This window comes from Propithecus coquereli, unplaced genomic scaffold (assembly GCF_000956105.1).
Source record: "Propithecus coquereli isolate 6110/MARCELLA unplaced genomic scaffold, Pcoq_1.0 Scaffold331, whole genome shotgun sequence".
NCBI classification, from domain to species: Eukaryota; Metazoa; Chordata; class Mammalia; order Primates; family Indriidae; genus Propithecus; species Propithecus coquereli.
This window is the reverse complement of record NW_012148964.1, coordinates 1718026-1743439: the sequence shown is the minus strand read 5'-3', so window position 1 is coordinate 1743439 and position 25414 is coordinate 1718026. Positions and strand designations below refer to the sequence as shown.

Here is a 25414-nt window from a genome sequence, read left to right as displayed (position 1 = left end):
GTATCGTTTTTCTATACCATATTAACATTTTAAAAGTTTACGAGAATCGAGTAGGGAAAAGGCCATACTCTTGTATAAATAAAATTTCTCTTAAGAAATGGTTTCAAAGAATTATAGAATTCTAGTACATGTAAGTAAACCATAAATCTGTTCTCTCTAGGACATTACAATTAACAGATGAGAACCGGTGGTTAATTTAATACCTGACAGTATAATTAGCCATAATTACTAACATACTAATAGAAGAGCTCTAACCTTCATTTAAGGCACTGTAGAGGATTATCTGAGCTAGAGTATCTAACTTGTCATACTATATTTTTGGAATCACAAAATCTTAACGATTCAGGATGATTTTATAGGTTGTCTTCTGTTCAAACCTCATACTCAATATAGGCAAGGAAAAGAATAAAAGATTCCAGTTACTGAAAAATATACTATTTCAAGCATTTAAAAAATAAAAATGTGAATTCTCTCTCCAAATATTATCTAATTCTTAGATTTTATTTTGAAATGAACTTTTTGTCCTATTATTTACATAGTTGACCCTTGAACAACATAGGAGTTAAGGGGCACTGACAATCCACGTATAACTTGACTGACTCCCTAAAAACTTAACTACTAATAGCCTGGTGTTGACCAGAAGCCTTGCTAATAACATACACAGTCAATTAACACATATTTTGCATGTTATATGTATTATATACTGTATTCTTACAATAAAGTAAGCCAGAGAAAGGAAAACGTTACTAAGAAGATCATAAGGAAAAGAAAGTATATTTACTATTCATTAAGTGGAAGTGGATCATCATAAAATCTTCATCCTCGTCATCTTCACATTGAGTAGGCCAAAGAGGAGGAAGATAAGAGGTTGGTCTTGCTACCCCAGGGATGGCAGAGAGAGGAAAAAATCCACATATAAGTGGACCCTAACAGTTCATGCCTGTTGTTCAAGGGTCAACTGTAGTAGAATACAGATATTTTTCCTTTATCTATCAACCACATGATAAACACTTACTTTGTAGGCTACTCTACCAAACTAGATTATAAATCTGGCAATCGTAATCTATAATTATTTTCTTTCTGAATACATTTTCAATTTCCCCTCTGATCATTTTAAAACATCTTCTAACAACTCGTAAAATGATAAAAGTAAAAATTAGTGCTGGAAAATATATTCACCAAACTTTGATAATTTAAGTTGACCCAAGTTTAAAATTAAATCTAAAATAGTTTATACCTATACTGCATAATCGAACAATTTTAACTTCAATTAAAGACATGTAACTAATATAGCAATTATTAAAGGAGTAGAGAATGTGTAATTAACCATATCTTCTAAAATATGATTACTAAAAGAATATGAAATAGTCAATATTGACCTTGGCTTCTAACACAAGTATTGCTAACTGAATAGTGAAGGAGACACTGCTTTTAACTATTCTGAATCCCTGAGAGGTACTAGAAATAGGGAGGGGAAGGGAGTTTGGTTCATGGGTAGCTGAAGAACAGAGGCACAGGGACTTCTTAAGTGAAGCCTCACCTATAGATGAGATCCCTAATAACAACCAGAAAGCTTATAAATAACAAATGATACACCACTCACTCCACTGGTCTCAGTAAATTAACCAATGCAATAAGTATTCATGTTCTATAATTAACTACACTGATATTAAAAACTGAAAGTTTTTAACTAGTAAGTCCAATTCCTTTCATCACATTGTTCATTACAACATTAACTTCAAACTATTAACTGTGATGTTGTGGGCTTTTCCTCAGTAAAACAGAAATAAAGAATTTTTTTGTTCTTCATTATGCTTAATAGAAATCAAAATATTACACTGTGAGGAGTACAGAATATTATAACTTAGATAATGATACAGAACAAAAACCTATTCTTTAAATGAAACTTATTTATTCTACCATGATGTGTAACGAATAAGATATATGAAAACAATGTATTTTAAAAATTTTAAATACTAAATGTTCAAATACTTTCTACTATGGAATGAATTCTAATCTTAATTTACAGGGTACTAAAAAACAACTAATTTTTAAATATTTAATGTTGCCTTTTATATGTTAATTGGTTAAAAATGTTTATTTAATGCAAATCATCAAAATTACCTACATTAAAATGAATGTTCTTGAACTCAGTGAAATTATAATATACTTATGATTGACATTGACTATAAAATATTCTAATTATAAATAGTTTTGATTTTGTAGGGTTTTTTTGGTGACTTTTTCCAAATAAAATAAAATCAAAACTTCCCAGTCCAGACACAAGAGGGCAGACCTATGTAAAGTAATGAATTTGCTACTACCTACCTAAACACTACTCATCCTTTGATTATTTTTGAGTCTTCTGGCAAAGTGGGAATATAATAAATTTTCTAAAAATATCTGCTCGTCTGCTAAGTAACAGCATACTTTAAAATGTCTAGAAATTATATGCTAATATTATATAGAAAAGTTGATGGATGAAAAAAGTAAAATACATTACTAATTTTATTTATCAAAACATATAAAAATCATTTATATATTTTATATACTTTTTAACTACCAAATGAATGTGTCATATCCTATCTAAGAGAGAGTGTCATAGTGTCTGCATCTTTGATACTGTTATCTCAAATAGTAAAAAAATTAAAGACAAAATAGGTGGCATTTTAAAATAAGAAAGAATAAAAATATTAAAACTATTTCTTTTCAAAGGATGTAACAGAATACATAAAACACTCCCAAGTTAGACATAAAATTTTCATTCTTACTTCATGTTAGACAAAAACAAAGTTATTTAATTTTAAGTCATTTTTATCAAATTTTTTATTTCTGTAGAGAGAGAAGATCTTTAGTAAAATATGTTGAAATCATTAGATGCTCTACCTTGATTAAAATACTTTTATAATTTAAACAGGCACAAAATTTCATCTCCGCCTTTTTAATGACTGGAACCCAGAGTTTAGAAACACTCTAAGGAATGTAAGAGAAAAAAGGATAAACAACTTTGTCAATAAAGAGACCACTACTTCACCACTGTCTGGGAGATGTACGGTGCGCTTATAGGAATCTAATGGATATTGCTGTTAGGTGTAGAAGTACACATCCTCCACCCATTCCACCCCCTCCAAAAAAAGGAACACAAGGGGGACGTGGAAAGAGAGCATTCTTCCCAAAGAGAAAAAAAGACTTTGTTTTTCTCTTCTGTCGCAGTCTATAAAATCAGAAAGCTTGTGGGGGTGGGGGAACAGGGGGCGAAAGGTATGACAGATTACAGAGGAAAAAAACAAAAGACTAGTGGTGGACATTGCACATGGAGCCCTATATCCTAAACCATCTGAGGGGATAATTCACAAAGTAAAATGCTTCAGAGTACTACACTACCAGCACTCCAGATGATCAAGGAACATCACACACATAAGACTATGTGGCTGGCTCAATACAATTATTCTGGACTGAGTCCTTAAAAAGAGCAAAACTTCCATGTTACAAATTAACTCTGGGGAAGGAATGGGGAAGGAGGTTATGAAGATCAAATGAAATAAACGACTCTAAGAACTACAAAGTTCTATATAAATCTATGTATTAGATCATGACTTTCAGCCAAATTCCTTTCCTAAGTTGTAAAAAAAAAAAGTTTTTCTCATAGTTAGAGTTTAGCAGTTGTGCTTAAAAAATCACAATTTATCAGATGAGCTGACCCATATTAAGGTTATTCTCTTTATGTAAAAGTTATATTAACAGGAAGTTAAGGTTTTAAAGAGACTTTTAATAAACAACTATGATGACAGCTTTTAAAATAGAGTACTTGGTGGCTCCAAGGAGAAGGTATTTAAGAATTTTTTTCTGCACTAGTCCAAGAAGGAAATTAGAAAGGAAGCAGTCATTTAATGATTACAACTGAAGTGTCTAGTTTTCTTCACCTGGCTTCATCTTTCCAAAATTTAAAAGCAGTATAAAGAGACCATTCCCAGTATGATTAATCAAGAAGTAAGGCTTTCCAGGGTACATGTAAATTTTGTCCCTTAGTAGCCTTCTCCCTTACCAAACGCTAGGAAGAAAATTTAAAAATAAAATTTTCTCTGCAATGTACTTCCAACCCCCTATCCTCTCTGCTTCAACGTTAGGGAAAATCTTGTTTAAAGGTATGTCAAAGCAAAATGAAAGGAGTGAATTTGTGCTTATTCCTTCAGATTTGCCCGATTTTCTCAGTTATCTTTCTCACATACCTGCTTTACCTTGGAATAAGTATACTCAGCCAATTCTGTTTAAAGACATTAGTTGGAGAAACAACTGCCTGATCCCTGTTCTCACATAAATCACAACCATTTGAAAACTAAAATGTGATAGTATTTGAAAAATAAGGTTTCCTACCTTTCAATCACTTGAACTGATAAATCACAAATAAATTTGTACTCTAATCATAATGATCTTCTGTTTTGGTTATGTGGTTTAAAAATATATAATCAAGATTATAAGAACTGTGTCTAAAGTAAGAATAAAGAAGGCACATGGGATATATTAAGGGCTCTCCTATGAATGTAGCACACTAGGTTGTATGTATGTTTTGAGACTGTACTCAAGATTTGTGAGGTTTCTGGATGAGTGATCTCCTTATTCTTTCATAGATTATATTCCTTTATTCTTTATTATTTTTCATTAGTAGTAGTAATGAATAGTAATTTAAATTTTTTTACTCTAGGGAAATTCTACCATTTTTGTTCAAAATAATTTGTTTCAGAAAATTCTAATAATAAAAAATGAATGACAGGATTTACATCATAAAATTGGTTTCTTTGTTAAAATGAGCTGTAGAAAATCATCTTGGAACACAAACATTTCCAGATTAAGAAATTCATACATTTACATGTTATTCCCTAGAGCTATTAGGGGCTATATCCTATTTTTCTTTATATATGTTATTATCATAAAGTGCTTACTTTAAACTGTTTAACAAACAAATCTTGATATCCAATTTAATTTTTTAAATAAGCACATCTGATTTATAAACCTCGATACATTTTCAACAATTATCAAAACTTTACAAATGACTATAGTTCCCCCTTCTCATTTTAGATGAAGAAACTGAGACCCAGAGAAAGTAATCACAAGTTAAGAATCAGCCAGCTTCTAAATCTCACAGAACCAGAAACAAAATCCAAGATCTTGTACCCCAAGTTAATGCTCTATTATTCCATGTCAGCTTTTTTGGTTTTGTTTACAAGTTTCTTTAGATTGAATAAGTTTTGCTTTGTTTATTTTTATGCCCATTTAACATTTGAAAAGCAAAGACCAAGTTAGATACAAAGTTTTAAGTTTCTCCTGTTAATTAGTCTCAAATGTTTTGTTTATCAACACAACATTTTAAGTTTATAATATTTCTGCTTATTAACTTACAGGGGAAAAGAAAAGCAAAACAATGCGACTGTGGACACTGTCTTATGCTTACTGCAAGTGTGCGACTGTACTCATAACATCCACTAGAGGGAAGCAAAGATTAGATTTTGAGCTTTACCTGCATTGGTGTTTCACTTCCTGGTCGAAACTCTTCAATTTGCTGCTGTTGCCAAGGAGCTAAACTGTAAGAGTCCTCTGTAGCTCTACCTTCCAAAGGGTTTGTCCGCAACTGTTCTGTAAGCCACATCTGAGTCCTTACAGAAGGCTGAATGGGAACTCCATCTACTGCCTGCTGACCAAGCATTAAATATTTTGGAGGTTCAAAACCCTCTGAGCTTGCCATAATGGGCTTGCTTTCAGGTAAGTCACTGTATGTCATGTCTAAGGTTTGTCTCCTAAGAGTAGAGGAAGAGGTTCTAAAGTCCTCTTTGCTGCAGCTCTCAAATTTATACTTGCAGTCCAGAGTTGATGACCGTTTTTTATTTATTTCCTTGTCCTCTAACTTAAGCACCTCCATACTATCATGTAAACAGCTAGGTCCAACTGTCCTTAGTTGTGATATTAAAGCCTTGCCCCTCCTTGTTTTTTCCAAACCATTCCTTGACTCCTCTGTGTGTGCAGGGCCACCCTGGCTGCAGTTATCTGGAACAATAAGTTTGGATAAAGATGACCACTTCCGAAGGGGTCGGAAGTCCTTCATGTCTAGTGACGAGTCCTGCTCCCCTCTACTATGGCTTCCCAATGTCTGCATAAGGCTTGTATTCCATGGTGAGCCATTTGATGTCAATGATTCCCTATGTCTGGAAATTGAAGAGCTGGAATTAGACGGCATCACATGAGCAGTAGGAAGAGTAATCAATGATCGACTAGGCTTAAAAGATAATGCGCCACTTGAAGTTGAATGATCTGTAAAGAGAAAAGATTGCCAAATTAGTTACAATTAAAAGACCAAAGAGAATGAGGTAAAATGTGAAATGCAGCACAAATTTTTCAGAGATACTTCCTCAAAATGAGGAAATTATTATTATTATTATTCCTTTAGGTTTATCTGAAAAAAGTCAAATATGCTTTTGAACATTATTTTCTAAATATGAATACATAATAAAGATATGCCCTTTTACTATCTATTATACTTATAGATGAAAAATGATTAGAAAACAGGTTTATATTTACCCAATTTAATCAAAGTATTGTGCCTTTAAAACAAAAAAAAATCCATTTCCCTATTGAGAGGTCTTAGTCATAGTCCAGCACTGAAGGCTCAGAAATAACTCGATCAGAAAATGGTATTTTTCAGTGTCTTTCCTGAACTGTGGAAATCTATGCCAAACCTGAACATTTCAGCGCCTCCACAAAATCTTATTCAAATTAGAAATATTAGTAAAGGAGCTCCTGCAATAATAGAAAATAATCAGAAAGAGTTCTGGAAATATATTTGCAGAGAAAGAGAAGTTCCTAAGCTTCCACTCTCACTTAGTGGCATCATCAATGATATATATTCCAAGCTAGAATTCTGGAGTCTACTTTGATTCCTATTTTCTTCTTTACATTTATTAAATCCCAAAGTTGTAAATTTTTACTTCCAAAATGGCTGAAAATCTATTATCTTAGGTCAGGCCCTCACATCATACTAGTCTACACACAGAAATAGTTTTAGTAGGCTCTATGAAAGACCAAAAGATAAATAAGGGCTTCCATATTCAATGAGCTTACCATCAAATGCCAAATTACCATTATACTTGCTAAATTAAAACCAAAGATTACAATTTTGTAATCAGAGTGTCAGAGTAGGAGACTAGGAAACAGGGCTGAGACAGGATGCAGGGGCTTCAAGACTGGGTGCAGATGTTAAAGTAAACAACCTTAAACAAAAGGAGCTGATAACCGCAGGCAAGAACCAGCTTCAACCAGCTCCTCGGGAATCTCTGTCACCTTACATGAACTTTGGCTAATTACAATATCATTTACATTGTGGTTTTAAAATTTCTCCACCCTTGAAATCACCATGACATCAACCATGCCATGGTTATTCTGAGACAACTGTATAAAGTAAGAAAATGGGAGGAAACCCAATTCTAGGAATTAATACCCAAATTCTTAGTAAAAGCCAACCCCTCGGCCTTGAACATTCCTCCCCTCAATTACTAAGACTACAAAAGACCTAAAACCATTTCCTCCCAATGCAGCTGCTCTCTTTTGAGCCTGCCCACTCTCCTCCCTGAAGTGTACTTTTGCTTTCAATAAAAGGCTATCACTTGTTTGGCTTTCATGGTACGTCCTGAAATTCTTTTCCCTATGAACAGCAAGAACTTGGAAAAACCTCCATTCGTAAGCTGGTAACACCTTTGTGGCCAGCCAGCCAGTAAACATTACGTAAGCCTTGATTGTCATACCATACTTTGAGGGAAGTACATTCTTGAGTCTCACCGCTTTTGTATTTTCTCAGTGAGTTACAGGTGCATAACCTTGCTCTATCTGGCTGACTGTGGCTCCCCCTAACCAAGGTGGCAGAGGGTCTCTCCTCAGGCCATGCAGATTCAAACTGCCACCAGATATTGGGTGACAACAGCCTAGGAAACCGGCAGGGGACTTTCCCTGTGCCATGTAGCAGTCCAAATACTCACTCTCTAAGCCATGGCAATTCCATGCCTGGCTTCTTCTGCTAGACCTCATTCTTACTTCTCTGTACTGCTGCCCCATATTTGGGGGCAAGATGCAAGTGACTTAATATTCCACCTTGCAAGGCTGGGATGCCCCTACACTGCTTGCCCTTATAATGTTAGCCAATCTCCCCCCGTTTGCTGTGTTTGTACTGGGTTTTTGTGGAAGGATTACAGGGACAGACAGGGTGACCCAAGGGAAAGGGAACTTGGACTATGGTCTTGCTTGATCAGACACTTGACTGAATGCCACAGAGTAGAGGTACTTTGGGATAAAAGAACTCCTACAGAGGTCAGCTCCACATTTATAGGAACAAAACTTGATGACATCAAATGTTACATGAAGAATAAAAGAGGAGCCTTCAAGACTCAGAAAGCTCTATCCCCTTTAACCACCTTGTTGGGACTAAAAATGCTCCATCACATCTAGAAGGGAAGATAATGGAATTATCAGAAGTTTTGGAACCTAAGAGATGCCACTTCTAGAGAAATACATCCCAGCATAGGAACACTAATAATTGGACATGGTCCATACCTCAAGCCCCTAGACAATTCCTGACCCCAGCCTCCAGGTCCGTAGATGCTGGGAAGGGGGAGGTCCCCCTGGGCCATGTCCACCAGCGTGAGGAGAAGCGTCCGGCAACACATGCGACCATGGACACCGTTGCAACAGGTAAAAGGCAGGGGAGAGGACAGGGAGGCCCGTAGCCTCCCTCTCCCCTGTGAGCCCCCTATGGCTCTATTATTACCCCTAGGAACCTCTGGGAGACTCCATTATGACCCCCTCCTTTTTCTTCCTTTCTTTCAGGTCTTGTTCAGACAGCCAGAGAAATAGGCAACACCCCTTCCATCCTGAGGGATTCCGCGTGCCTGCCCCCGCAACCCCCGTCAGCTGTATCCTCCAAAACTGGGCTTCCTTTAAATAAGATAGCATAAAAAGGAAAAAACTCTTATTCCTCTGTAACACTACCTGGCCCTAATATAAGCTGAGTGACAAGGAGGTCTGGCCAGTCAATGGGAATCTAAACAATAATACTATCCTCCAATTAGACCTCTTTCGCAAACAGAAGAAATAATCCAAAATTGCTTATGTTCAGACATTTATGGCCTCACAGGAAAACCCAGGAGCATAAGAAGCTTGCACCCTAACACAATGCCATGTAAAACTGGATGCTCCTAGGTCCCTTTATGTAAACCTTGCACCTTCTTTTAACCCCAGTTCAGAAAACTCTGAAGCCTCCTCAGAACCTCCCAAGCAGGGACCAAGACCCCTTAAGGCAATTCCAGCCTCTGCCCCTGAACCTCCACCCTACCCAACGATATAGCCTCAACAACCTGCCCTGGACTCCTGTATCCTTTACAGGAAGTAGCCATGGGCCAAGGGGCCACCACCAGAGTACACATTCCTTTTTCCATGTCAGACTTTACACAGTGCCAGACAAACCTTAGCCGTTTTTCTGAGGACCCAGGAAAGTTTACTGAGGAGTTTCAGAGCCTAGCTTTCTTTTGATCTCACATGGAGAGACCTTAATGTAATTCTCTCTCACTGTTGCACCCCAGAGGAGAAAAATGCACACATGGGCCCAGGTGCAAGCTTTTGCGGATGCCTTAAATGCAGTCCAGCCTCTCCAGTACACTGTGGGAATGACAGCTGTCCCCCTTCAGGATCCCAACTGGAACTACCAACAGGGTTGGGGCCAGCAGGGGGTAAAACTCCGAGATCACATAGTCATGTGTCTCACAGAAGGAATGAAAAGGCACATCATTAAGCATGTACACTATGATATGGTGAGAGAGGTAACACAAAGACCTGATGAAAATCTAGCCCTTTTTGAGGGTTGACTGGTTAATGCCATTCACAAATATACTAATGTAGACCTGATAAGCCCTGAGAGAGAGGTAGTACTGCGGACTCATTTCATCAGTCAGTTGGCCCCAGACATTAGAAGATAACTCCAAAAATTGGCCTTGGGGCCCCACACTCCCCACAACACTCTCCGAGATGTTGCTTTCAGTGTGTTCAACAACTGATATAAAACAACAAGAGAGACAGAACAGCATGATCGAAGATGAGACCAGAGACAAGACTACTTTTTGGCAGTAGTCATAGGTAAGCCCTGACCACCTCAGGGCCACCTGAACCATCCTGGAAGAGGATATATGGAAAGGAGACTAACAATTTGAACTTTTGGGGGGTTGCAGGCGAGTGGTGAAAGGCAACTTTCACAATGCATTCTATGTCTTCCCATATTGTTTGACTATTATGCCAGAACATAGTTTAATTACTGTGTGCTCTGATGTCGTTTTTTAAAAAATAGAGTAATAAGAAAAGATACGTTGATTAAATTTTAAGAAAATTCAGATGAGAATGAGCCAGGTGGACTAAAACAGAATTCCAGTTGATCGTTGTACAGAATTTGTTTACCTGGAGCTGAAAAGGGAAAGGTATTACAGATGTAGGAATATGAGCAAAAGTATTATAGTGGATATTTATTAATATCACAGTCAAAGCTGCCTATCAGCTTCTGAAGAACCTTTCTGTATTTAAGAATATTCTCACACTATTGAGCACAACCTCCCAAAATAAATTTCAACCTCAGATTCCCAATATACCCTGCAACAATGATGCAGACATTCAAAAGCACCAGCACAAGATTTCAGTTTGGAAGTGAGTCTTATGAGAAAGTGGGCTCTATGTGGAGCTACCATTTTTTGGCTAGTATAGGCAACAGCAGACGCATTACTTTCCCACAACGTCAGTGGAAAAGGAGGCTTCACGGTAGCTGCAGAATCAAATTCCTAGCTCAGAAGTGGCAATAGTTAGGCAGGTTGGTGGGCAAAAAAGTAACAGTTCTCAGATGTGATTTGAGGCATATTGCCTGGAAGCTTAACCTTAAGCCTGGCTCTCCAGCACTCCCAAAAATTCCGTGAAGTACCAAATATCCTTAAATAAATTCGCCATCTGCTCAATCAGCCAGTCGGCTTCTTCTGCTGATTAAGAACATTGAATAATCCAAGTACGAAGCTAGGAGAATACGGATCTACAAGAAGAAAAATTATTCCATTTGTCTATAGTATGGAGTTAAGTGCCAAGAAAAGCTGCTCAAGGTAATTCTTGAAAGGTAAAGGTGAAATAGAGTTGTACAAATCTCCACATGCTCTGCTAAAAAAAGAGCCTGGCTTTCGTTCAGCATGAAATGTGGTATCACTGAGTTTCCAAACAAAGGAAGGAATAGCATGATCAAAGCTGTACTTGAGATGATTATTCCAGTAGCAAAGCTGTAGATGGATTAAAGCAAAATAACTGGCAACCAAACTGATTAACAGACTGTATCAGTAATCGATAGAACAAGAAAATAGAGGGGAATATGCTACTGAGGGTTGGTTCTAAATATACTAGAAATAGAACAAATATGCCCAAAAGTTTATGGAATATTTGTATTAATATATTGTAGTATTACACAGATATTTTTACATACATATTTGTATTAATATTTCTAAAGGAATTTTGTGTTAAAATTATCATAGCCCCTAAAAATATCTTTATATTTAAAAAAAAATAAAAACAAGTTTCGTATCAAATTTGAAATTTTCAATTTTTTACATTTAAAAATTGTAGGTAAACCAAGGCAGGAGGCTCACTTGAGCCCAGGAGTTCGAGACCAGCATGGGCAATAGCAAGACCCTGTCTCTACATAAAATGATAAAAATAACTTAGCCAGGCATGGTGGTGTACACCTATAGTCCCAGCTACTCAGGAAGCCGAGGCAGGAGGATCACTTGAGCCTAGGATTTTGAGGTTGCAGCGAGCTATGATGAGGCCACTGCACTCTAGCCCAGGCAACACAGTGAGATCCTGTCTCAAAAAAAAAAAAAAAAAAATTGTAGGTAAAGATATAGTAGAAAGGTTAAGTATAATAGTTTTGAAATCAGCCTTTATAGATTCAAATCCTGGCTCTACCACTTAGTTGTTATGTGTGCTCAAATAAGTTATTTTATCTTCTTGTATCATAAAGTATAGATGACAGCACTGAGAATTAAATGAAATAATACACATAAAGTACTCAGAAGAATTCTTGATGCAAAGAAAAATATTATTATGCTACCAAAAAAGCTAAAAGTAAATATTATTTTTGATATAACAAAGGGCTAAATATATATAAAGAGCTCCAAGAAATCAATAAAAAACCTACCAATCCAATTTTAAAATAGGCACACACACATAAAAAAAAATCTATAAGCAAACCACCAAATAAGAAATGCAACTGGAGAACACATGTTAAAAAAAAAAAAGATGCTCAACCTCACTAATAGTAAAACTGCATTCCTATCATATTCATAAAATTATGAAAGGCTGCTAACATACTATGATGATAACATAAACTGTTTTAGTCTTTGGAAGAAGAAGGGAAATTTGTATATATCAATATTTAAAATATGCAAACGTGTGTGAATATACATATAAATATATATATAATTATGAGCAGAGAAAAAGTCTGGAAGAATATATCTAAAACTTAATAAAGGTAATCTCTGCATAGTGGAAAGAGAGCAAAAGGAGAAAGATGCTTTCACATTTTCCTTTACACAATGTCTTCTTTTGATTTCTTTTCAAGGAATATAACTTTACCATTTGGTCAAACTTCTGCAAAGGTATTTTGTTGTTTTGTGACTTCAAAAAATTTGAAATACTTCAATACTTCAATACTTTTGAAATACTTTATTTGAAATACTTCAAATAAAGAACATTGTTACTAAAATATGAATAATATATGTTATTATCTCATTTCCCATGTCACAGCTGAAACCTCAGAGACTGTATCCCCAGTCTTAGCTGCTACTTATATCTGATAATGTGCTACTTTCCTGCCTGCTTTTACTAAGTCAATATTTTCCAAATGCATAGAAAATAGACAATTGGTGATAAAAAAAAAAAAATTCCACATCAGACTAGTGTTTATTCCTGTAAATCTGAAAGCAGAAATTGATATATGCTGTTCATAGAATATTACATTGAACATATCATTTACTCCTAAAAGTTCCTTATTAAAAATGCTCAGGCCGGATGCTGTGGCAACATAGCAAGACTTCATCTCTTAAATAAAAAATTTTTTTAAATTAGTTGGGTGTAGCGGCACACTTCTATAGTCCCAATGACTCAGGAGGCTAAGGCAGGAGGATCACTTGAGCTCAGGAGTTTGAGGCTGCAGTGACCTATGATCATACCACTGCACTCCAGCCTGGATGACAGAGCAAGACCCTGTCTCAAAAAAAAATTCTCAAACCTTAGCATACAAAAAAGTTGGCTGGGATCTGGTACCCTACTCCAAGAGATTCTGACTCTGAAAGAGTAGAGACAGGCCCAGGAAATATCACTTTTAAATAAGTGATTCAGCTGTTTCATTCACTATAACATCATTTCTATCTGGGTCTGATTCTAGTTTTGAAGTCTTCAAACTTAAATATCTCAAGTTCAAACATGACCAGTATCTGAGTTCTAGCGTAAATTCTGATTTACTGTGACATTCAGAACTCATGACTTTCTAAACTAAGGATCAAAGCCTAATCTACTCACACACATATGCACATAGATACACATGCACACACAACACATGAATAAATGAACAAGGAACTAAATATTTGATGGTATGAATGTGTGGGGGAAAAAGACCATTATATCTTTGACCAATGAGTAGAGAAAAATGTTAATTTTAACAATTCTAACACTTTAAAAACGTTATTTTGCCCTAAGGAAACACAGTTCATTGGAGGTAGATACAATGCAATTCCTAATATGCTATATTAACCCACCTAATTGTAGCCACAAATCCCAAATGCAAGTTACTACAATGGCATATAGCCCACTTCTAAGTTACAACAGTGAAATCTGAAACTAGCACAGGATGGTCCTTTTAAAAACCAGAAAACAGGGGATACAGCATTCATGGGGACACAGAAGAGCTAATGGTTTCAGACAGATTTAAACTTGTAAGGGCAGAATATAAGCAAAGGACATCACTGTAACCTGATAATACAGGTAAATTATATTTAAGATAACATATTTCTGAATTCCAAACAAAATCCCAATTTCTGTTTCACTTTCATGTTATTCTTACCTGGCGATAGGTGAATGAATACATTGATTCTATTATTAATAATACCTTCTCTTCTACATAGGGAAAGTATCTCTCCTCTCTCTCTCTCCTCTATCCTTCTGACAGTAAAAAGGAATTAAATGGAAAGAAAAGATGACACCCTTCAGCACTCTAGATCTATATTATAATAATAAATCACAAGTCTTCACAGTTTAAAAAAAGTAATCAGGAGACTATATAACCCTGTATTGAAATATTCTGGTTTAAAATATAATATCTTAATATATTTACCACTAAATAGGAAATATAATAATGAATATTTTATTATTTTAAATAAAAATGTTATGTTAACCCTAACCACAGAGACAATAATTAAGTTTCATATAACACAATAACTTTTTTTTCTCTTCCTGATAATGCCATGATCATATCATATCGTACACACACACACAAAAAAAATTTTATGCCACATGTAATCTTTCCCTTTTTTTTAAACAAATGAACACTTCAAAGTATTCTCTATATTTTTAGGGAAATATTTTTAAATATTATAAATCATACTTTGGTAGAAAAGGAACTATATGAAGTAATTCACCAATAATTCAACTAAAGAATCTCCTAAGAATGTATTATGTACAAAGCACTGTGCTAGGCAGAAAAGACAATAAAAATATATTATTCACAATAAAAGTATGAACTGTACAATTTCACTGTTACACAGCTACAGAGCTGGACTAAAGCTTATCATAAAGAAACTACAAAATACCAGACAATGAGAAGTGAGCCACAGAGAAAGAGCAGACTATTCATAAAACAGTGTCACTGTCTCAGAATGATAGCCAACTTCTCAACAGCAATAATGGAATCCAGAACACAGTAGACCAATATCTTCAAAAGGTTAAAGGTAAATAACTGACATCCAAGAACTGTTCCTTCAGGGAAACTATCTCTCAAGATTAAGGGCAAAATACATTTTCAGCTAAGCAAAATTAGAGTTTACCACCAAGAGATTCACTAAAACAACTGTTTAAGTTCCTTTAGTTTCTTTCAGGGTGAAGAATAATGATTCCTGAGTTTCAAAAAGGAGCAGTGAGGCCGGGCGCAGTGGCTCACGCCTGTAATCCTAGCTCTCTGGGAGGCCGAGGCGGGCGGATTGTTTGAGCTCAGGAGTTCGAAACCAGCCTGAGCAAGAGCGAGACCCCGTCTCTACTAAAAATAGAAAGAAATTAATTGGACAACTAAAAATATATAGAAAAAATTAGCCGAGCATGGTGGTGCATGCCTGTAGTCCCAGTTATTTGGGAAGCTGAGGCAGGAGGATCGCTTGAGCCCAGGAGTTTGAGGTTGCTGTGAGAGAGGATGACGCCACGGCACTCTAGCCTGGGCAATACAGTGAGACTCTGTCTCAAAAAAAAAAAAAAGGAGCAGTGAGGGGGAAAAATAAAAATTGGTGATTAAATCTAAAAAAAATGACTACATAAAATAATAAAAACAATATCTAATTTGTGGGTAAAAAAAGAGAGAGGGAAAGATAAAACCAAAATATTTGGCAACTATGGCATATAACTCAAAACAGAGGTAATGGTCATTCCAAAGTTCTAAGGTCCTTATATTTCTGAAAGGAGGATAAAGATTCTGATTACCATTACAGATAATCAATTTAGGGGTACATATTATGATTTCTATATTAATATCTAAAAGAATACATGGAGATGATATAACTGGATAGCCATAGGCAAAAGAATAAAGTTGTACCCCTACCTTATACCATCCATGAATATTTATTCAAATGAATCATAGGCCTAAATGTAACAGTTAAAACTATAAAACTCCTCTTAGAGGAAACCATACGTTTAAATCTTCATGACCTTAAGTTGGGCAACAATTTCTAAGGTACAACACCAGAAGCCCAAGCAACAAAAAAATATAAAGATAAGTTGGACTTCATTAAAATTTAAAAATTTTTTGATGCAAATGATACCCTCAAGAAAGTAAAAAGATAACCCACAGAATTAGGAGAACATTTTTGCAAATCATGTATCTGATAGAGATGTTTACACAGATTATATGAATAACTCTTTTTGTAATAAACTCAATAATAAACTCCTGAAAATGGCAGACTAGAAACAGCCTGCACACACTGCTGCTCTCAAAGGAGAGGATCAAAAGTTGCAAGGAGATGTTCACCTACAGACCGATTGTATTAGAGCACTGTGAATTATCAAAGAAGCAATGGGAGACAAGCAAAGTGAAGGAGAGGGAAGCTGGGTAAACTATTTGGCAGAATCGGAAGGCACCTGGGGGAAGGCACCCACAAACAAATGAGGAAGGGTCAAAGGAGAGAGCCCAGGGGCCACACTCTCCCTGCAGACACAGCAACCTGAGCTGCAAGGGGTTGGCAGCACTGACACCACCACCACCACGGCAGGTACCAGACTGATCAGGGAGCTGCTTGGAGACTGTACAGCAGCTCTGAACCAGAGAGCAGGCACGGCAGGATCCCACTGGCTTCTGATCCTGGGTTACTACCATTTTAGCCATTCTGGGCTCTCAGCGCTAGAGTGCCTGGTAAACACAGGGGTTGACTCTACTGCAGCCACCTCTCCCATCGCACCTGCCAGGCCAGGGAGGGAGTGGGCAGAGCAACATGCCCCTGTGACTGGGTGCCGAGTGCCCCCCAACCCCAGGCACTGGAGGATCCTAGAAGAGCAGGTGCCCATGGCCCCCAACATCCACCACTACCATATGGATAGCACTACCACTGCTGCTGCTGCTGTCACCTGAGAGGCACCATAGCAATTACCATTACCAGTCCTGCGTGGAAAGAAAGCCACGGCCATGGCAACTTGCCCACAGCACACCTGCCCTCTTCAAGCTGCCATGACAATGCACACTGCATGCTTCAGCACTGCTGCCAACCATGTGCTGAGCAGTCACCATTGCCCAACCCTGTCATGCCGTGCCTGGCTGCCATGGCCCCATCCACCACATGCCACCCAGCCCCAACCGCCCCACTCCCCAGATGCCATCACAGTCCTCCCCCTTGCACTCTGCCTGAGCCTGGACTATGGCATACCACCCACCATCCACCACCATGGATCCACTCCCCTCAGCTCCCCCCCTCTACATACCACCACTGTACCCGGACCTCTGCGGAGCCAACTCCCACAGACCTCCCACTGTGGCCACCATCTAAACAGCCTCACCCAGGCGCCACTACCACCACTGCAGGGAGATCCAGGAAGAGCAAACTCCCACACCACCTGCGTCCGTGGAGAAGCAAACACCCAGTCCCCTGCCCGACCTTCCAACAGGGGCCTGGAGACCAACCCATCACTCTGTACAATATGCCCCACCACTGGCTTGGACTGTGACAACCACAGGGGAATGGGACAATACTGGAGAACAGATGCATCTCAAAGAATCCACTTCTGTCCTGCTGGGTCAATCTGGAGTAGGACACAAGTGTGTAATCCAGAGACCTCTCTTTCTTTCCACTAAGTAGGAGAGCTCCCATCACAGAAGAGCAAGTGCGTCATGAGTTTATCTGTCTTGAGCTGAGAGGAGAGGTTTGAGACGAGAAGGAACCAGCATTGTATTGGGTATTATAAGTAACCTAGAGATGATTTAAAGTATACAAGAGAATGTGCATAGGTTATATGCTAATACTACACCATTTTACACAAGGGACTTGAGCATCCTTCGATCTTAGTATCAGGGGTTCTAGAACTAATTACCCACAAATACCAACGGACAGCTATATCTGCAGAAGACAGGGCTGTTACCTAAAACAAAACAAAACAAAACAAAAAAAAACCCTTAAAATTCAAAAAGAAAACAAACCACCCAATTAAAAAACAGGCTAAAGACCTTAACAGAGACCTCACCAAAGAAGATATACAGACGGCAAATAAGTATATGAAAAGATATTCCACATCACACATCATCAGGGAAATGCAAATTACAACAACAAAATATCATTACATACCTATTAAAATAGCAAAATCCAGAACACTGACAATACCAAATGCTGAGTAGGTTGTGGAGCAACAGAACTCTCATTCATTATTTGTGGAAATGCAAAATGGTACAGCCACTTTGGAAGGCAGTTTCTTACAAAACTAAACATACTCTTATCTTTTGAACCAGCAATCATGCTCCTTGGTATTTACCCAAAGGAGCTGAAAATTGACATCCACACAAAATCTACACATGGATGTTTACAGCAGCTTTACTCACAATTGCCAAAACGTGGCAGCAACTAAGATGCCCTCGGTAGGTGAATGGATTAAAAAACTGTGGTATATCCTGACAATGGAATATTATTTGGTGCTAAAAACAAGTGAGCCAGCAAGCCATGAAAAGGCATGGAGGAGAGGAACCTTAAATGCATATTACTAATGAATGAAGCCAATCTGAAAAGGCAATATAATGTATGATTCCAACTATATGACATTCTGCAAAAGGCAAAACTATAGAGACAGTAAAAAGACCAGTGGTTGCTAGGGGCTGGGGGAAGGAAGGGATGAATAGGCAGAGCACAAAGGATTCTTAAGGCAGTAAAATTATTCTGTGTAATACATAATGATGGATGCATGTCATTATAAATTTGTCCAAACTCACACAATACACAACACCAAGACTGAACCCTAATGTAAACTATGGACACTGGGTGATGATAATGTGTCAATGTAGGTTCAACAATTTTAACATATGTACTACAGTGGTGGTTGATGATGATACTGGGGGGAGGCTGTACATATGTGGGGACAGGGGGATCTGAGAAATCTCTATACCATCCAAAGAATTTTTCTGTGCTCTAAAAAAGAAAGTCTATTTAAAAAGTGCTATCACTACCACAAGGAGATGTCTATCAGAATAGTATTATACTATCAGAATAGCTAAAATTTTAAAAACACCAAATGCTAACAAAGATAAAGAGAAAACTGGATCACTTATACATTCACGGCTGATGAAAATGGTACAGCCACTCTGGAAATAGTGTGATTGTTTCTTTAAAACCTAAACATGCAATTATATTACACAACTCAACAACTGCACTCCTGGGCTTCTACCCACCCCAGAAAAATGAAGACATATGCTCACACCAAAACCTGTGCACACATGTTTATTCATAACAGTCAAAAAGCGGAAACAACCCAGATGTTTTTCAATGGGTGAATGGTTAAACAAAGCATCATCTCTCCAATACCACCATTGTTGAATACTACCCATCAATAAAAAGGAATGAACTGTTGATACAACACAACAACCTAGATGGATCTCCAGAGGTAAAAGTCAATTCCAAAAGGTTAAGTATTTTATCCATTTATACAGCATTCTTGAAATGACAAAATTATAGAAATGGAGCATAGATTAGTGGTTTCCAAGAGTTAGGAGGTGAAGAGAGAAGTGGGAGTGGGCAACACGAGGTATATGGAATTGTTCTGTATCTTGACTATATCAATGTCAATACCCTGGTTGTGATACTGTACTATAGTTTTGCAAGATATTGCTATGGGGGAAAATGGATAAAGGGTTTCTGTAAATAAAATGATAAATGATAAATAAAATCTCTCTGTATTATTTCTCAAAATTGCATGTGAATCTATAATTACCTCAATATAAAAAGTTTAGTTACAAAAAAATGAAGGGAAAACTGTAATGTGACCAAAGGTACAATTTCTTTTGATATATAGCAATATTGAACATTATTAAATATTCAAACACTACTTTATAATTTTTAGTTTGGAACAATAAAACATATCCCTTGAATATTCTCATATCACAACCATTCTCATGAATCTGAAGATTCATAACTAAAGACCAAGAATTTTAGCTCACCTTCCACACTGTCAGAACAGGAGGTTCCAATGCCGGTGTCTCCACTGTCAGAAGCTATACTATGTCTCCTGATATGGTTATTTCGATGGTTAGATGGAACAGTTGTGGCCTGCCACAATGATTCACTACCAGGTAACCATGCTGATGAATAATCTGGGCCTACAAAGGAAAATATGCAAAAGTTAACACATATAGAATACCTGAGTAGGCAGAAGAGTTTTTTTTCACCTTGTGAAAAATACATATAGGGTATAAAACGGTTATTTTCTGCCCAAAATAATTTAAAATGATCGATAAGATTCACCAAATAAACTTATATGTCTCATGCATATCAATTCAATTCTGATCTCAGAGCTTCCTCTGGCTGAAGAACTCTGTTTTTTGCTTCTGGGTATTGAACTTTTAAACATGTACTGTTATCTTATTAAAAATTTTAAATCTACCTATTTATCTTCAAATGTCAGTACTCTGGAATAATAGGTAGGAGTCTGTGATTCTACATACAGGCATTAGTTGAGAATTGGAGCTCAGGGAAAGTCTAATTCAATAATACTGCCTGACAATATAAATAGAGTATGTACATGGAAGATCAAAAAAATCTACTTTTCTACTATATCCTAATCACATCAAATGAGAAATTATTTTACATTATTTTAATTGAATTTGTTTTATTTCTTTAACTTTTGATAAAAGTTTAACAGCATAGCATTTTCCTACTCTTATCTTGATTTGCCCCTTTGAGTTATAATAAATCTTTATTTTTTAGCTAACTTAAGGCTTTTCAATGTTCTCTAAATGTTTATTTTCACTTGTCTTGCCCATTTTTACTTAATTTTTATTTGCCTTTTTCTGTTTTACCCATCACTTTACTTAACTTCATTCTTTTACTGTCAAGTATAATGCTACTCAAAGGATATCCATGGACCAGTGCCAGTTTGAATTATGTATTACAAGTTAGATGCAGAAATAAAGAATAAGTATTTGGAAATTGTTATAGTACTGTAATTAGAAAGAGCAATTTTAAATCTTCTGAATTTAATATAAAAGCTATAGAAGAACAAATCTTTACTGATGCCTTAATACCGTGATTCTCAAATTGGGGCTTATAGACATATTCATGAAAGTTAAATTCTCTACATGAATTTTAGCTTTTGAATCCTTTAAAAATTAATAAGCATATTACAGATTATCTGAATAGCTACCTTAAAATATTATTTCTACATAATTTTAATACTCCTATTATCTGTATAGCTATCTTAAAACAGATTTATCACATAATTCTAATGCCTCCTATTGATGTTTGTAATTGCAGTTGCTTCTAAGTAAGAGCAAATGACATCACTGGGCACTTACCACGATTTGAAACAAGATAGCTTTACAGAATTATCAAGTGACACCCGACTGAAATTGGTATGCAAGAAATGCCTTCTGGCAGTTTAAACTTAGGCTCACAAAATAACAAACATGTGCATAAAATTAATTACACCATTTTTTACCACATTTTTAGGAACAGTCATTCTCTATATTAATATTAAAATCAAAACACATAAACAAATAATAAAACCAGACCTGAAGCTACTTCTGTCATAGTAATCCCAACATTAACTACTCAGTTTTAATAAAACATTATGCCATGTAAATATTATTTTAGAGATTTAAATATAATTTGCAAATTAAATTTGGGCTTTATAGATGTATGAAGTATATAAGAAGGCTTAAAAGCCATATACATTTAAATTAACAACCCAAAATTGAAAAATATTAGCCAAAGAGACACTTCTATCACTTGGAGGTCCAAAATAGCCACTTAATACTCTAGACCTCTCTCAGAATGGGACTTATTTTAATTCGTGTGATTAAATACTCTTACATTAAAGCACTAGATGAAGGTATTCTGTCACCAGATCTGTTCTAACTCTGATATGTGGTCTAAAATCTATAGCAAAATGTTTTCTTCAATCAGGTAATAACCCATCTAAATGAATTCAAAGTCCTATCTAAACCATCCTCAAAACAGCAACCAGCCCACTACTTTCTCTCATAAGTACAAACCTATTAGTTAGAGAAATATTATTTTAGGAATACTCTGTAATAGCATAATTAGGCTGGGAGTACATATAAATGGAAAACAATGAAAAGATCCCTAATCTCACTAATAATGAAAGAAATGAAAATAAAGTTTTTGGATTTTTTAAATTATCACATTGGCAAATATTTGAAAGAGTAGTGTCAACAAAGTGAAGGGAATGTTCATATTTTCTGTGGCCTTGTAAATTGGTACAACCTTTCTAAAGTGCAATCTGGGAACAGGTATCTAAATTTCAAAATATTCATGACTTCCTACTGGGAATTTACCCTAAAGAAATACCAGATAAGTACAAATATATGTAAACACAAGGACATTCCTAACAGCACTGCTTAAAATAAAATAAACAAATGCCTAGAAACAAAAAATGTATGTAAATTAGTTGAAAATGTTTAAGTGCTAAAAATTATTTTACCAACCTATTTAACATGGAAGGACATCCAAAATATGTGTGTAAGACAGAAGCATTTTACATAGCTGTATATACAGCATGATTCAATGATTGGAAAAGAGTTTGTACACACATGAAAAAAACTTTAAGGGAGCTCTAAATGCTAACATTGACTATAAAGTTTTACTAAAGGCACAAATATATCACAGGAACATTTACTCTATCGTTGATTGGTATTATTCATTCTGTCAGTTTATGAGGGAAAACACTAAAAATTACATATACTGATTTGCAGATTACATCAACATTTGATTTTGAGTTTAGGAACCAGCTATAGATAAAAATACATAAATTCAATAGATTCCTAGTAACAATTTTTAACAAAAGCTGCATAAAAGCACTAAAGTAAAAACCCTTATTTTTAGTAAATGTAACTATTTTGAGCAGTATAAAGCAATGCTACATTTTAGCCCATAACTGCAGTCCCCAATCCCCAGGCCATGGTACCAGTCCATGGCCTATTAGGAACCTGGCCACACAGCAGGAGATGAGCAGCGGGCCAGTGAATGAAGTTCCATCTGAATTTACAGCCGCTCCCCATCATTTGCCATCCTCCCCTGCCTGCCCCTCAAATTGTCTTCCATGAAACTGGTCACTGGTGCCAAAAAGGTTGGGATCTGCTGGCCCACAACACACCTTCCCCCTATTTATTGTTAACAAATCTTTGCCAAGGAAACCATTTACATATTAAGAGCACATAATCGCACACGCACACACACATACAACCAGTAATGAGGGAGAAAATCCAATATATATACTAATGCTATGGTGTTATTATCAGGAGCTAGAAAAATGTTCAATAATTAGTCTTTTATAACTAACTACTGCCAGGAAGAACAGCTCAACAAAACATTTTCCGTAAAGGACCAGACAGTAAATATTTTCAGCTTTGCATGCCATTCTTCTGTCTCAACTACCCAACTCTGCCACTGTATGTAAATCAGCTGTAGACAATAGAAGAGGTGAAGCTATGCTGCAATGAAACTTAATTTCCAAAAAACAGGGGACAAATCAGATTTGACCTGTGGGCCATAGTTTGTAGTCCCCTTAAAAATTCATTCTAACTGGAAAATATTCAGTAAGATTCAATTGATTCATAATGAGTAACTCCAGTCAACATGGTACTTCATTCCTCAATTTGGAAGAAAGTCTGGTTCATCCTGGAGTACATTATGAGCAAGCCATGCTGTTCAGAATTTGGCAGTTCATGAGAATGTTATTGAGGTTTTTCAAAGATTACAAAGACAAATGTCAAAAACTATTTTGGATTTCATTTTCTAGAATAAAATGATCTCAGTTTATCTATATGGTATGGAACTCTTGGACAATGTCAAATATGTGTGATAATTAATTGACTGAGCCATAGGGTACTCAAATATTTAATCAAACATTATTTCTGTGAAGGTGTTTTTGGATGAGATTAACATTTAGCTTGGTAGACTGAATAAAGTATACTGCCCTCCAGAATGTGGGTGGCTTCATCCAATCAGTTGAAGGCCTGAATGGAACAAAAAAGCTAACCATCCCCTGAGTAAAAAAAAATTATTCCTGCCTGACAGCCTTGAACTAACACATTGGCTTAGGCCGGGCACGGTGGCTCACGCCTGTAATCCTAGCTCTCTGGGAGGCCGAGGCGGGCGGATTGTTTGAGCTCAGGAGCTCGAAACCAGCCTGAGCAAGAGCGAGACCCCGTCTCTACTAAAATTAGAAAGAAATTAATTGGACAACTAAAAATATATAGAAAAAATTAGCTGGGCATGGTGGCGCATGCCTGTAGTCCCAGCTACTTGGGAGGCTGAGGCAGGAGGATCGCTTGAGCCCAGGAGTTTGAGGTTGCTGTGAGCTAGGCTGACACCATGGCACTCTAGCCCGGGCAACACAGTGAGACTCTGTCTCAAAAAAAAAAAAAAAAAAAAAAAAAAACATTGGCTTTTTCCTGCCATCAGACTTGATAAATAGGATAAATTCACAAATAACCTCAGATTTCATTTTGTCTAGGAATTCTCTGAACTCTTCTTTGCATATCTCTACCTTAGAACAAACCTACCACATCAAACTGAAGTTTTCTGTTCATGTACCTGTCATCCTTCTAGGCTACATTAATACTCATTGAGGGCAAAGGCCACTTGTCCCAGCCCTAATTCAGAGCTACAGGCAGCATATGGTAAAGATTCAAACAAAGAATGTACATAACAACTGGAAGGAAATACAGTACAGCAAAATACTGCTATTTTTCTCTAGATGGTAGGATTACTGGTGATTTCTTTGACTTTAATGCTTTTATTTTCCTTTTAATTATTACAGTTTACTTTGATAATCAGAACTGAAACTGTATTTTTTCAAAATGTTTAAATGCTTAACCCCCACTACTAATAATAATTTACTTATCATTTAAACACTCCTTAATTTCTTAGGAGATAGTTTTTCCTGGAATGGGAACAGCAACTTTAGTTGGCCTAGTCTAGAGTAAAATGGATACATTCTACCAGATAAATCAAACCACTGTAACATCAAAAAATGTTCATAAATACAAAACCATACATTAATGTACACAGAATATTATCTATAAACTTATACAGAAAAAAGTTCCATTAATTCAAAATAACCTTGAAATAGACTGGTTTTCATTTTGGTTGACAGAGCTTCAAGTCTGTTTCAATCATATCACAATTAATTGAGCTCATGAGAAGAATGCTGAAGCTTTTTAAAGCTGTAGGAGGTTCTACTAGGAAAGCACAGCAACTCATTTATTATTATGAAAGCCCAGAGTGGTCCTCCTTTTTCCAGAAAGGTATCCTCATCACAAGAGCTCTAGAGCAGCGGTCCCCAACCTTTTGGGCACCAGGGACGGGTTTCATGGAAGACTATTTTTCCACGGAGT

General features: G+C 36.4%; 1 protein-coding gene across 1 annotated transcript in view; it reads right to left on the bottom strand.

The window, feature by feature from the left end:
* Positions 1-25414, bottom strand: part of CEP85L (centrosomal protein 85kDa-like) — a 143929-nt gene that overhangs the window by 106247 nt on the left and 12268 nt on the right. Inside the window, exons 2-3 of the mRNA XM_012650545.1 lie at positions 19997-20155; positions 5516-6303 (exon numbers count right to left, since the gene is read on the bottom strand). Coding sequence (XP_012505999.1) covers positions 5516-6303; positions 19997-20155 — 947 coding nt within the window. The remainder of the gene's footprint in view (positions 1-5515; positions 6304-19996; positions 20156-25414) is intronic.